Source organism: Alosa sapidissima, chromosome 21 (genome assembly GCF_018492685.1).
Source record: "Alosa sapidissima isolate fAloSap1 chromosome 21, fAloSap1.pri, whole genome shotgun sequence".
Taxonomy (NCBI): Eukaryota; Metazoa; Chordata; class Actinopteri; order Clupeiformes; family Clupeidae; genus Alosa; species Alosa sapidissima.
This window is the reverse complement of record NC_055977.1, coordinates 18,069,042-18,084,041: the sequence shown is the minus strand read 5'-3', so window position 1 is coordinate 18,084,041 and position 15,000 is coordinate 18,069,042. Positions and strand designations below refer to the sequence as shown.

Sequence of the window (15,000 nt, the reverse complement as noted above, 5' to 3'; positions counted from 1 at the left end):
CTGAAAGGTAGTGATGGAAAGGGGTGAAGAAAAAAGGGGGATGGAGTGCATTCAGAGAGGGAGGGTGTTGAGGGAGAGGTGAAAAAGATGGGAGGAAGAGAGCGAGAGAATCAGAGATGAGAGGGGAGAAGAGTGGGGAAGGGCAAGGAGAGAGTGACAGCTGAAGAGATGAGGGGTGATGAGATGAGAAATAGGGAAAAGTAAGATGGAGAATGGAGAGCCGTGTGTGTGTGTGTGTGTGTGTGTGTGTGTGTGTGTGTGTGTGTGTGTGTGTGTGTGTGTGTGTGTGTGTGTGTGTGTGTGTGTGTGTGTGTGGTGTGTGTGTGTGTGTGTCAGGATGGCCCCTACTGACTGGAAGACTTGCACTCTTGGGGCCTTTTGTCACTAACACAGGAAGTGACATAAGCCTGTCAATCTCTGCTCTGTCTTTGATAAGTGTGTGTGTGTGTGTGTGAGAGAGATTTGTATTCATATGTAGGGTGGTTTGTGTGTATGTGTGATGCAGTAGTAGAGGACTCACACAAAATGGTTGTCCCACAAGTGCTTCAAAATGTTCATACTATGATGCTGAATTCTGTCCTCCAGTCTGAATATCTCCGACTGGCACACACCTGTTTTGCGTCTCCACTCATTTTCCTCGGCTGATACCGAAGTCTTATTGATGCTCACTGAGCGCATACTTACAGTTACCAGCATTTGATTTGGCTCAAACCACACACATTCTGGAGGTCATTATTCTCTAAGAACAGCACTCCCACAAATATCCTCCTCCTCTTCTCTTCTCTTCTCTTCTCCTCTCCTCTCCCTCTCCTCTCTCCTCTCCTCTCCTCTCCTCTCCTCTCTCTTTATTCCAATGACTCGATGCTTATGGATGCTTGACAGCCTAAAGAGGAGCTAAAATTGTTAGTGTGTGTGCTCCCTTGGTAAAGACGTGATCCTCGTCACACCTGTCCACACTCAGATCTGCTTATGTATTTTTTTTTTTTATAGCAGGGAATGTGCTCGGAGATAAGTGGTGGAAATGTCAGCAACACATCTCTTTCTACTTATGTCATTCCAATCATGTGCTCACACATACACATACACACACACACACACACACACACACACACACACACACACACACACACTTACTCAGGTGTTCTTTTCAAGCAGAATACTCCAAGATTCATATACTCCATGTCCATAATCCCTTCCTCTCTCTCTCTCTCTCTCTCTCTCTCTCCCTCTCTCCCTCTCTCCTCTCTCTCTCTCTCTCTCTCTCTCTCTCTCTGTCTCAGGATGGCTATCCAGGTGGATAAGTTTGCCTTTGAGAGCGTGCTGGCCCCGCAGGCTGAGGGGGAGGGTGCTGGCGGTGTCCCTGAGCGCTTCAGCAGCCCCAAGCAGCTGGAGGAGCAGCGGCTGCTGGCCCAGAGCAGCCTCATCAACAGCACCCTCAACATCCGCTGGACTATCATATCCTTTAGAACGCTGTGTGTGTGTGTGTGTGTGTGTGTGTGTGTGTGTGTGTGTGGTGTGTGTGTGTGTGTGTGTGTGTGTGTGTGTGTGTGTGTGTGTGTGTGTGCGCGCGTAGGTGTGTATGTGTGTGTTTATGCATGAATGTGTGTTAGACAGAGAGAGAAAGAGAGAGAGAGCGATCAAGCGAGAAAGAGAGAGATGAATAGTGTGTGTGTATTGGTGTCTGTGTGTGTTTGTCCCAGTAGGGGTGAGTGGTAGCCAGCATCTGGACACAGCATCTGCTCTGTGTTGTAGGCTGTGCTCAGCTCTTTACTGCAGCATATGGGGACACGTATGCCATGTGCTTTGGGCTGTGGGCTTCTTTTGACCAAACCCTTTGTGTGTGTGTGTGTGTGTGTGTGTCTGTGTGTGTGTGTGTCTGCACTCTGGATGTGTGTGTGTGTGTGTGTGTGTGTGTGTGTGTGTGTGTCTGCCCTCTGATGAACAATGTGTCTGATGTTTTCATACAGCCGTGGCTACAATTGTTGATATCCTTCCACGAAAAAAGAAAATCACTTCAGTTTTTCTTTGAAATAATTTGAAAATGATGAAAGTAATTTCATTCATCATTCTTTAGTCCATGTTTAATGCAAATTTGCGTTTGATTTGACTCTTCCTTCAACAGAATGTTTTAATTAATGAAACAAATGAAAGAGAAATTGACAAAAATGATATTATTCACCTAATAGTGTGTTGCACAACCTTTAGAGGCAATCACTTCCAACACTTGGCAATCACTGCCAACACTTTCTGTAGCTCTGAACAAGACTTCTGTATCTGTCAACTGGTAGTTCAGCCAAAGTCCTTATGGGCAAGTCTTTCCACTCGGTGGCCATCTTGGTAACGCGCTTTGTGCAATTATCAGGCAGCTATTTTCTTATTCAAGTGAATATGTTTGAAGTGATTTGGGTCTGGAATCATGGAAGTCCACTTCAGAATAGTCCACTTTTTTAACCATTCTTTGGAGCTTTTAGCCTTCGTGTTTAGATCATTATACTGTTTTGAGGCTGTATGGTTCGCTCCAGGATGCCTTCGAGACTACGTATTTCATTTGTCTGTGAACGTACAGCTGATGTGACTTGCCAAAAAGCACCAGTCTCATCTCATCAGTCCAAAAGACATTTCTCCCAGAAGGATTGTGACTTGATGTTGTGCACTTTCAGTCTGGGGTCGGTTTTCCTTATGCAGCCACATCCAGTCAGGCGGTTTACAGTCCCCTGCACCTTAAACTCGTTAATAGTCATGTAAAACATGTGCAACTGTAGTTTGTCTATGATGTTCTCTCTGATCCTCTCGGCAAACTCTTTCCTTTGATTTCTCTGGGTTGGAGGGTTTCAGACCTGTCTGAACAACTGCCTGAGGTGTTATTGATTGCACGCATTTCATTGAACACGCGTATGCCACAGGTAGACACACCTCAAGAACATGCTGCATTCGGTAGGATCATACTGTAATTTAACAGTCTGGAACTTATTTAGTTTGGTCAGTGGGGCAGTTTTAGATGGTTTTGGTAGGTATTCACAGTGCCTATGACATATCCTGTGATATTGTCATGTATACCACCATAGCTCTTAGGGCTGTCACTTTACGTTCGAAAATCGATTGCACAATCGATTGGACCAAACAACACAAGTTTCGAAAACTAAAATAGGGAATCGATTTTAACCAAATATTTACACTATTAATTTTAAACGAAATAAAAATTTTAAAAAAAGATAGATGTATTGCGAAAGCTAAAAAGAAAATTCCCACCAATTTTACGCACCGGGAACAGCTGTTTTAATCAGCTGCTGTGCTGCTCGTGTTTTGCCAAAAAATGGAGGACAACGCGATCAACCTGTGCGACATGTAGAGAGACGAGTGATAGGCCCTAATAACTTGAGGAGTTCGATGTGGAAGTACTTCAGATTTTTGGTATATCAAACTATGGAGAAGAACAAAGCGGTAGGCTACGCAAACTGTGCAATCGAGTTCTACGTAGGCGAAATTTGTTTGACATTTCTAATCGTAAACACAGACACAGCTACGTTGAAGCCTGCAGTCATGTCACTGATGTAATGGCAGTCCACTCGGCTTACTGGTTTTCGAGAATGTTGCACTTCTGTTTGTCATTGTGCACAAAACTTCACGCCAATAAATCATCAGAAATATTGCTGGCTTGCGTCTGCAAGCGCCCTCTTTACGTTCGTCCTAATGCAGTTGTTTGTGGATTGGCCTATATTTGGCGTTGAAAATGGAAATGTCCTTAGACATAAAAAATCGATTTTACAATCGATTCAATGAACACTTATGTCTCAAAAATCGAACAGGATTTTTTCACAAAAGTGACAGCCCTAATAGCTCTAGTGCAGCTTCCTATAAGCTGTTGGAGTTAGGGCATTTAGGACATTGTGGAGACAATTTACAACACACACAAACATTACTTCCTTTGAGCTGTGGGGCTCGAATCACAGGCCTTTTGACGGAGCAAAATGTGAGCTGCCTGTTGAATTTAGATGCGTTGGTGACAACTGAAATGTCTTGTACAATGACCAGAAATAGTGTTTTGTAAAAAGAAATGTAACAGATGGAATGTGAATATCAATTAATATGTGTATGAATTGTACACACGCACACAGAGAGAGAGCGCGAGAGAGAGAGAAAGCCATGTGTTATGTAAACATTTAAATACTTGATCCTGATATGAAAAAGGCTGCACATTATGAAGGCATCGACAGAACAGATGGATGGCAGGTAGAGTGCCAAAAATACACAAAAAGCACATATAAACTCATACACACACACACACACACACACACACACACACACACACACACTCTCACTCAGTCGTACCTTGATGAGTGGGCACACCCTGTGCAAACAGCCATTCAGACAGGGCTATTGGAACTATCCACTTATGGAAATATGAAAATATGAAAGAAAACGAGCTTAAGAATTTGATGTAGTGTGTGTGTGATTTCTGTGTATGTGGCTATAACCAGAGGTGTGTGTGTGTGTGGGTGGGTGGGACCGTACGGCTCCACAAACCACTCACTAGCCTCTCGCGTGGGCTGCAGATCAGGACTCACCGCCACAGCCATACATTACTGGCCCGTTAGTCTCTCCCCCACCACTGCGCCGTTAAAATGGCCGAGCTGCTCTGCACGGGCTCTGCCACGGTCTCTCTCTCCCCGACTCCTCACCCTGAATCAGCTGACCCAGCCAGAAGCAGCCGGGCAGAACCAGATGATATTTATGCAAATGGACAGGAGAGCGAGTGGGGGTTGGGGGCGGGAGCTGGTGCTTTGACCATCCACTTTGATCACCGAAGTCGCAGGCCCCAATGCAGCCCCAGAGAGATGAGTCATTTAAGCCCCGACAACAAAAGATTATGAAATCAACTGATCATAAAGGCGCTTGTGTTTGTCTGAAGTACTTTTAAAATGTAAAGGAGGATGCGAGGTGGGGACATTGGGGTGCGGGGGAGTTATTTGGGCTTCAGTGTTTTTTTCAGGGGATAATGGTGGAGAGAGGCCTTGACGTCTGTGAAGGAATGCATGACAATTTAAAGTTATTTTATTACTTCTGTTTGAAGGGTCCACATGAAACCTTTTTACATTTGTCAGATGGTTCCCTCTTTCTACTGCACATGCTTCGAGCCATGAAACTACCAAGGGACCCCCCCCCCCCCCCCCCCCCCCCTGCATACTTAGCCTAATTGTTCTCATGAGTAATGTTCTGCTCATACTTAAGCATAGTTTAATCTAGACCATGTAGTTTTACTTTAAGGCTACTCTGAAAAATTGACTTTATTTTATTTTTGGTGGTGGAGATCTATCTTTAATCTAGCCTAAGACCACAGCTTAGTGCCCAGTTGCCTTTATCAGTGTGGTCATATCTGATTGCTATTTTAGCTGCAGGACCATAGTAAATCATTCAGTATGTCTGTCTACTTGTAGGTATATTAAACATGATTTGGATATAGGTATGTGTGTGTTTGTGTATAGTTGGGCATATGACTCTGTACGTCGTGTGTGTCTGATCACACTGTGAGCATGTGCTTTTATGGTAGACTCTCTCTCCTCTCTCTCTCTCTCTCTCTCTCTCTCTCTCTCTCTCTCTCTCCTTTCCCCCCCACTCTCTCCCTCCCTCCCTCCCTACCTTCCTCTTCCTTCCCCCAGCTCAACCTGTCAACCTGTGAGGCATGTACATGCATAAAAGACATCCTCTCTCTAGCGGTACACAGTGACTCCCTAGAGGTGTGTGTGTGTGTGTTTGTGTGTGTGTGTGTGTGTGAGAAAGAAAGGGACTCGGAACTCTTGGCAGAGCCAGTGCTGGATCAGGCAGCCTCCTCTGCTCTCTCCCAGTCAGCAACACCCTGCCTCCAGCCCTTCCATCCCCCCATCTCCCCTGGCCACCCCCGCCTCTCCTGGCATTCTCTCTCTCTTCCTCTCTCTCTCTCTCTCCCTCTCTATCTCTCTCGCTCTCTTCAGTGAATACGCCAACATATCAAAAGAGATGGCTGTGCCAGGCCTTGGCTATGTGGCTAATTATAGTTTGGCAGTGCATACTCTTTTTTGTTCTTTGATATTCTTTCCCTCTCATTTCCTCAATCATGTAATCACTAGATGACTAGAGCTTTGACTTCTTTACCCCTGTAGCTTTGCTGCCGTTGGAACTATGGCAAGCCCATTGGCCCAAAGTGTGTGAAGTGTTTCAGCATACACTTATCAGAAGGTACTGTGATAAATGCATATCCATCCCCTATGCATTCATACCCCCCCCAGACACATTTTCTTGCTTTTTGAAGATTAGAAGATGTTACAATCAACGTTCTAGCTTCGATTCGATTGGATTTCTGGCCTGTCAGATATTTTTGTTGTTTGTCTTGCAGTGTGAAAAGTCGAACTGACCACAGCAATCATGTCCGATTGAAATGTGCCATTTGAGTTACCATATCGTTATCGTATGCAACTGAAAAAAAGCAGTCTGCCCAGCTGTTAATTTAAACTAGCTTTATCATCCACTTCCCCTTTTAGGTTGTGGTCACATGAGGCTAGATGACTGAAAACGTTATTTCCCTCATTTGAGATTCCAAATGTTTTGACCTGGCTGGCATTGTGCTGGCGTTTCTTTGTTTAATTGTCCATGCCTTTTGTTTTGCTTGGCATCTCCACTCTTGCATTTGTGTTTGTGTGGGAGTTTGTTCTCATGTGACAGTTGTAGCACTTGTAGCTGTGTGTGTGTGTGTGTGTGTGTGTGTGTGTGTGTGTGTGTGTGTGTGTGAGTGTGTGTGCGTTTGTCCACCCTCTTGACGCCGACGTCTCCTTAACCCGTGCCCACCCGTCTCTGCAGCGCCAGGGTGAAGCGAGCGTGGAGGGCGTGCTCAACCAGCTGGTGCTCGACCATCTGCAGCTGGCACCACTACAATGGGGTAAGTGCCCGCAAGGCGGCCCACGCCGGGCATCAGTCTCATCCGTCCACCCACACCCCAATCCCGCTCCGCCGTGGGCGTCATAACCTCGGCGGAAGCCACCTGCACCGATGCCTTTGCTCTCCCCCTGACATGGATCAGTGGATGGGGGGGGTCACTTTGATTGGTCGTCTCCCTCCACCCTTGAGTACTTCCTGTGTGTGTCTTTGTAATGATGGACAGGTGATGGGCGCAGAGGGCCCAATCCACTGCGGTGGTTTGTTAGGAGGCGGGGTGGAACAGTGTTAAAGCAACAGCAGCAGGTGGTCGTTCTCACCGCTAGTTTCCAAAACAAGCGGAGCAATTAGTGTGTGCGCCTCTGTCTGTGTGTGTGCGCCTCTGCCTGTGTGTGTGTGTTGGGGCGGCGGTGCTGGGTTGGGGTACTGGTGCCTGCCGCCCATGGTCTCAAGCCATGTTTGTGATTTGCATTCATTAGGAGCTCTTGGCCTGCGTTGAACGGGACAGGGGCCGCAGGAGACAACCCCTCCGCCCCCTCACCCCCCAAGCAGGGTCTTGTAAGCAGGGTTCGCCGTGCCGGCCGCACAGGGTTTGTTTGTGGAGCGATCTCGGACGTGTCGACTAGAGAAGCGGACCTCGCTTTTAATTAGTCTCAGAGCTATCTCTCTGTCTGTATCGCTCCACAGGAGTGAGGGATGAAGAGAGGGGAGGTGAAAGCAGGGAAGAGGGGAGAGAGAGCGAGAGAAGGGATGTGAGACACGGAGAGATGGAGGGAGCGTGGACAGTCGTCAGAGGAGGAAAAACATGCAGGAGAGGGTGTCAGGGACATGGAGAGGGAGTGGAAAGAGCTGTAGAGAGGGGAGAGAGGGACAACCTGTCATGGAATGAGAGAGAGAGAGAGAGAAAGAGAGAGAGACAGACAGAGAGAGATGGCTGGGAGGTTGGAGGAGGGGGAGCCATCTGTGCTCTCCTCCCGGCCTCGCTAGGGTGGATTTTGTGGGTTTCCAGCAGCAGGATCAAAGCCCTGAGCCCATTTCTAATTTTACTCGGTCCCTCTCCAGGTGTTGGCAGCCAGCATCTCAAAACAGGTTCTCTTCACACCATGTTTTTTTGTGTGTGTGTGTGTGTGTGTGTGTGTGTGTCTTGAAAGTACATGCTGTTTTTTCCTCCAGCTCTCCCCATCTCCCCTGCTCAATTCGCTCATCTTCAGAGCTCAGTGCTCAGTTGGGCAGACTTCCATTTCATTGCTTTTGACACCGGGCTGTAAGAACTGCTCCATCCTTTCATATGCGCCAAACAGCTCCAACTCCTTAATGGCAGTTTGCTCCATTAAGTTTGTATTTAGCCGTTTAAGACGTTGCAGAAGGTTCAATAGTTTTCGGTGGCACTGCCCCTGAGTTGGCTGCACCATGTGTCTGTGTGTGTGTTTGTGTGTGTGTGAGTGAGTATATTTGTGTGTGTGTGTGTGTGTGTGTGTGTGTGTGTGTGTGGTCCTGAGGTTTGCCCATCTCTCAATTAGTGCTCCACTAATTTCCAGCAACATTGCGAGGCCTCTATCATCTGTGCTGGTGGCTGGCTATCACTGCCTCAATTACCCAGCCTCCTTCAGCCTCTTCCCCCAAGGATGGGAAAGCCATTACAGCCCGCCGGATGTTTCAAATGTCATGGAATCTCCCAGGATCTCCCTTCAGGTGATTAACAGCACAATTCCTCAGTGATCAGCGCACACACACACACACACACACACACACACACACACACAGTGTTGTATAAAGTACTAGAAAGCAATACTTGAGTAAAAGTACAAGTATCGTACTAGAAAAAGACTTTGGTAGAAGTGAAAGTTGCCTTTTAGAATATTACTTAAGTAAAAGTCTTAAAGTATCTGATATATACTGTACTTAAGTATCAAAAGTATTTTTCTGATATTTAATGTACTTAAGTATTTGAAGTAAAAGTAAAAAGCAAGCGGTTTTGTTTTGAACTTTTATTGTAAACTTTATTTTGGCTTTCTTATAGTAAAGCATAAAGCATATTCAGGGTTCCCATATCTTCTTAATCTCACTCATCAAATCAAATCACATTATTTTCTAGGACTTTTTAGGCACAATTCTCTGAAATGAAAAATAAATAACTTATTTCTTTCACAAAAAAAAATGACCTGCTTGTAGGGAGAACATTTTGGCATAGGCGGAGTTTGACATTTGAGCCAGGGAGGGGCAGACAAAAAAAAAAAAATAATTGTAGCAGCTGGGACCTGGCCTACCACTTGGGGAACACAGCATGAGCACATATGGAGAAAACAAATATGCTAAATAAAGATATGTATAATTACATTGTAACAATTTAACAATTCGTCCTTATGAAATCCAATGCAGCACGGTTGGCTTGAAACGCAAAATAAACATTCGGGGCTTAGCCTTTCTTTTACTGTCTATGGCTTAGCCCATAGGGTCTGGTTGCTGCTCACATTTGATAAATTAATCCACCGCCTCTAGCCTCATTTGCGCCACATTGATTGAATATTTTGTACAATCATATTTTCTCAATTAAAGAATGTAATGAACTGTTGCCATCTTGACATTTCTGTTTGCTATTAAAAATGAACTATATAGCCTATAGCCACCTAGCAGAGTGGAGTTTTAAATAACAACATGCATCGGTTCATGTATGCTAAGGAGAACGAGTCATTAAACACTCAAATTCGATTCTACAAAGGCAAAGTAAGTAAACTCCAAACTGTAGGCTTTTGAGGGCAGGGCAGACCTAAATCATAGCGATAACTCCAAGAATCAAAGGAAGTGTTCACCTACCTAACAGTCTGCCTCTCCAAACGCAGAAACGAAGCGCTATCATGCCATTACGTTAAGACAAAAATATTCATATTTTGCTGTAATCCAATGACATGAAAAAGAGTAATCCACAGCGATCAGTATAGGCCTAGATGCACGAAAAGGGTCATGGTGTATCTAGCCAGGCCTACGCGCGTCACATTCACCAGCCAGTTACAACGAGGCTTCGCCACTTTGCTGTTTAAACAAAGTGGAATAAAAATTCCAAATCTACACACAACGCAATATCAATTAGTAAGCTGACAGGACATTTATATTCATGGCATTTAGGACACCTTTATTGCAACGTTGGCACGGCAAGATGTCTATACTAGTGCAACAGTAATTTTTGATTTTTGCGTCCTGCATGCCTCGTCAGGTTGGCCGTAATGTCACTTTCGATGTGAAGGATCGCAAGAGAAGAAAACCTGGCTGCTCCCATCATCAACCGCAGCCCGTTCCTTATATTGTTGTTTGGTGTTATTTAAATTATTTTTAAAATATCTGGTCATGCCAGACGTATTTCACTAATGTATGAAAAAATGCAATTACCCATTTCCACCAGGGGGGGCAGTGCTCCCCCTGCCCCCCCACAAACTCCGCGTATGCATTTTGGTCATGTGGCATGAGCATTTCTAGGGCTTACTCCCCAGGTCACCGTCAATCACACACACACACACACAGGCCACCTATGTCCAGCAGCTACTAATATGCCAGTCATTAGTTGAAACTGAAAAGGTGTCTGTTCATCTTCAAAAGAAGCTGGTTTTCAAAGTTGCCAGAATTCAGTGCCCGGGAGTTTCAGGCCCAAGACCGACCATAGTGGTGGAAATTGGATAAATTAAGCAACATTTCAGCTCTTACTATCCTGTAGTTTTTATTAGTACCATGGTTCAACAAATGTGTAAAGGTTATATAATAATTCACTTAAACTGAGAAGTTAACAAAAAATATTCCACTATTCCACAAGTTACCAAAACAGAAAGAAAGAAAGAAAGAAAGAAAGAAAGCCTTTGAAATGTAGCCTATCCCATGCTTCCACAAAGAGGCATATTGAACTAATGTTTAGGCTACATGTTTCTTGCATGGGTAGGCTATATTGTTGTTTGGTGATTTAGCCTACTCCTTTACTACACCCTCTTCTGAGCAAACAAGGCATTTAGGTTTATCATGTAGGGTAATTGCTCTTTCTTACATTAAATAACTTTAATTTATCCTCTCTACTTGTCCCTGTAGTCATGGCCTCCTCATCACTAATTTCGGGCTCATTTTCAGTGGTCGACTGGTTGATCTGCTGCTCAGTCTCTCCTGGCCTCGTTCTACCCTCCATCCTTCCTGACGCTTGTGTCTACTGTAGGGCCGGCTTGGCTATCCGTATCTGAGAAAACTTTTTGGAAAAGCGGGATATATGGACGCAACCAACTCTTTTTGGGAGGGGAGAACTCCCTCACGTAGGCTACAACCCATGCAGAGGCATTGCATTGGTGTCATGCACAGAATGCGGAACGTGTCCTACTTTAAGAAAAGATAGACTAACGTGACAAATGTCAATATTTATTTCCTCGACCGGGCCAAAAGTGAAGCGGCCCACTGGGAATTTTCCCTATTACCCACCCCGGGCCTGATTCAGTCTTACTCTTCTTGGACTGAAGACAACTCCTGCGATGCTATGGATAAATAGCCTTTCACAGGCCGCTAGGGCAGGTAGCCGATGTACAGAAACATTTCTTGCAAATACGGCCACGGGTGTATGACGTTCTCTTCACCACTACCCTGTTCACCGAGTTCACCACTATCGTCGGGGTGGTCGTCTATGATAATGGGAGGTCCTCCAGTAGGTGCTCGTGATTCCATGGCGGTTTCAGTTGTGTGTCCTCCTCCTTTAGCAACAAACAAGAGCTGAAATAGAGCGCGCAGCGTGCGGAGCGTGCGTAATGCAATCTAGGAGCAGTGATTCGCCAAACCTCCCTTATTGCAGTCGCACACATTTTTTCTAATTTTACGTTTTAGTAACGAGTAACGAAGATGCTTAGTGGAAATATAACGGAGTAAAAGTATACATTTTATCTAGGAAATGTAGTGGAGTAAAAGTGGAAGTTGACATAAATTTAAATAGCAAAGTAAAGTACAGATACGTGAAATTTCTACTTAAGTACATTAACGAAGTATTTGTATTCCGTTACATTACAACACTGCCCACACACACATTAGCACAATCATACGCACACCCATACACACACAAGCGTCTTTCCACATGGCATTTATTTAGGCTTGACTGCCGTTTAAACTGGCCTCGCACGTCTCTAAGATGGTGCTTGAGGGAGCCCATCCCTGTAGATATAAGTCTATCTGAAGCCATTTTGTTTCTTTAGAATGCCACTTAATAAGTCGAAAGTCAAGTCAGAAAGTCAAATGGAGGAGTCATTTAGTGATGACTGAGTCTTGTTACACCATTTACGACAGTGTAGTAACATATTTATGCCTATGTTATTTTGGGCTGTTACTATACTATTAGACGTCGTCTATTAGACTAAAATTTGAGATTTGCTCTGCAGGTCCGTCTGGCCAAGAGGCCATTGAAGCCCAATTCCAATGTCCCTAAAACACAGGCATCCAAATTACAATCTCTGATCTGGCATGGATGTGTCTTTCTTTAGAACTGAGTTAACAACTGCATTTAAAACCTTCATTTACGAGATTTCTACACTTCTGAAACGATTCAGTAAGAGTTTAATGCACCAATTTAAATTTGATTTCAGTGCTAGTTACGCCCCTGCTAGAAGTCATAAGTCAATGACAATTACAATTGAGAAGGTCTGTGTGCTAACCAGGCTAAACTGAAACCTAGGCAGACATGAGACACTTTTCTGTGGTCAGTGATAACACTGCCAAAGCTGCATGCTCTCTGTGTAATGTACGTGGATACTGCCTGCCACTGACAATCGAGTCACTAATGAAAGTCTTTTTAACTACAATCATGTTTACAGAGCATGTGTTTACAGAGCTGTAGTTCACATATGACTTTGACGGGTGGAAGGAGAAATAGTTAATTTCAACTGAGTATTATTAGACCATACTGGTGGAAGCGGAGTCATTTTCTACTGTGTCTCCTGTTGATGATAAAATATTAATTTAGCCCAAACTACTAAAATCGATCTTTTAATATGAGAATGGAGAGCAGGAAATGTTTGGATTTGAAGTATCAATACCTCAGGATCAATTCACATATCACTATTGAGGAATGAGTGGACGTGTAGTGGAAAGAAGTACTTCTATAAACCAAGCCGTTTTAGCGTTCAAACGTGGAAATTATGCCAGCAAAGCGTTGCAACAGTAATGGACTTAATAGCATTCGTGCAGCAGAGGTTAATGCACACTGCTTTGCATCAAGACCACATTACCTCTGGTCTCAAGTGAAAAACTCCCCATTATTCTCCAGGCATGATGCTTTGTGAATGCTTCGATATGCGGTACTCAATGGTAAGAAAAAATAAAGCTGAAATCCATGATCTCTTTTATCAACAAGGTGTTATAAGGCAGGAGTACCGTCGTGGGATTACGCCTGCGTATCAAGAGGGCCATTTAGAGAGTGTTTACCCGCACTGTCAAGGACGGGGACAATACGGCAAAGTGCCTCTCCAGCATTAGTGCTGTGGTCACTACGCTTCTGCCAGTGAATCGTGAAAACAGGGGCCTTTGAAAATTATCTATAAAAAAAGGTATACAATATAAAATATATATTTCTATAAAGAAATACGAAAATAAACATGTTCAGCATATCATATTGAGGACAACTCATGCTGAGGCACATCTTCAAAATCAGTTTGGGTAGTGGTAAAAAATGTTGAAAAATGCTATTTTGCTTGCATTACCAGTGATTTGTAGATTGCTTAGGTCCCCAAACGTAATGTAATCCTCCTGCAGACCTCTTGTTTGGTGCGAGCTGCATTTGCCTGACTGTCCCCAGCAGGCCATAGCTGTTGCCGGTTACCATAGCAACCAGTAGAGTCTAGATTTTTGTTTCCTTCTTTTTTTTTCTTTCAGAAGCATCCACGGTTAAGGTTACAGCTCTGTTTGCATGCCATGGAAACGATCTGAAGGTTTTTCATTTGAAGTGCCTGAGAGGTTCCCATTTGTGAACACTTTTTAGCAAAAGTACACCTGATGGAAGTCATGGGATGTGTGTGTGTGTGTGTGTGTTAAAAAGTGTGTGTTAACTAATTTAAGAGAAAGTGAGAAAGTTAGAGGCTGGGGATGTGCTTACACACATATATTAATGTGTCTCCAGCTGCTATGTAATAAAAGCCTCATATCCCATCACTCTGTTCTGTTAAGAGACTCAAGCTGTGCTAGTTCACACCCTTACTTGATCGAACAGTGTCAACACAATCACATTAATACTATTGTTCTCACAAAAGCCACTGCAGTTGTATGCGCCGGATGGATCATCGTGTTTACCATGTAATGATCTTCTCTAATTGATAGCCAAGGTTGCAGTGTAGGAAAGCAGTCATAAGGCAAATAATGTACCTCAATCTCTTCAAATGTGATGGATATCCCTTAGTCAGATATGAAGACCACAAGTTTAAGTGACTATGTATGTTATTATGACCAGAGCCATATGTCAGAGTGATGGGAGACAATTGCTTCACTTAAGGGAAGAGGAGAAATAGACTTCTCTGCATAGACTGTCTGCCTCTTCACCCCCTCCATGTTTTGAACTGTCTGTCCACTAGCCACTTTTTACCACCGTCTTCTGCCTCACTGTTTGCGTGCTATATTAGCACATTAGCACATATGCATAACCCCTCCCTCCATGCCACAGCCGAACTGTGGCCACACTTATACCTTTTCTTAATATAGTTATATATAGATATATAGAAAAATAGACTTTATTCTTGCACTGTTGCACTGTTTGACTTACTCATTTGCACCGTCACCATGACACTCACTCACACAGAGCACCTTACCTTACCTTACTATGCACAGTATCACAGGCTCAGTCCCTGCCTCAGTCATTGTAAGCACCTCTTGATTGATTAATCACCCACTATGTGGATACTGTTTTTTAGAATTGATTTAGATTAAGTATAACTATATTAAATATAAGTATATTAAGTTATTTAGTATAATTTGTATTTTAGTATATTTAGTATATTCTTTATCTTCTACTATCCTTATTGCTTAGTTGTGTTTTTTATATTATATACTTTGAATTACTTTTTCTGTTGTTAGTGAATGTGTGTGTGTTGTCTGTATGCT

At 43.9% G+C, this 15,000-nt stretch overlaps 1 protein-coding gene across 1 annotated transcript in view; it reads left to right on the top strand.

Annotated features, from left to right (window-relative positions):
• trappc9 (trafficking protein particle complex subunit 9) overlaps positions 1-15,000 on the top strand; it is a 243,456-nt gene that overhangs the window by 156,257 nt on the left and 72,199 nt on the right. Inside the window, exons 22-23 of the mRNA XM_042076112.1 lie at positions 1,281-1,455; positions 6,820-6,910. Coding sequence (XP_041932046.1) covers positions 1,281-1,455; positions 6,820-6,910 — 266 coding nt within the window. The remainder of the gene's footprint in view (positions 1-1,280; positions 1,456-6,819; positions 6,911-15,000) is intronic.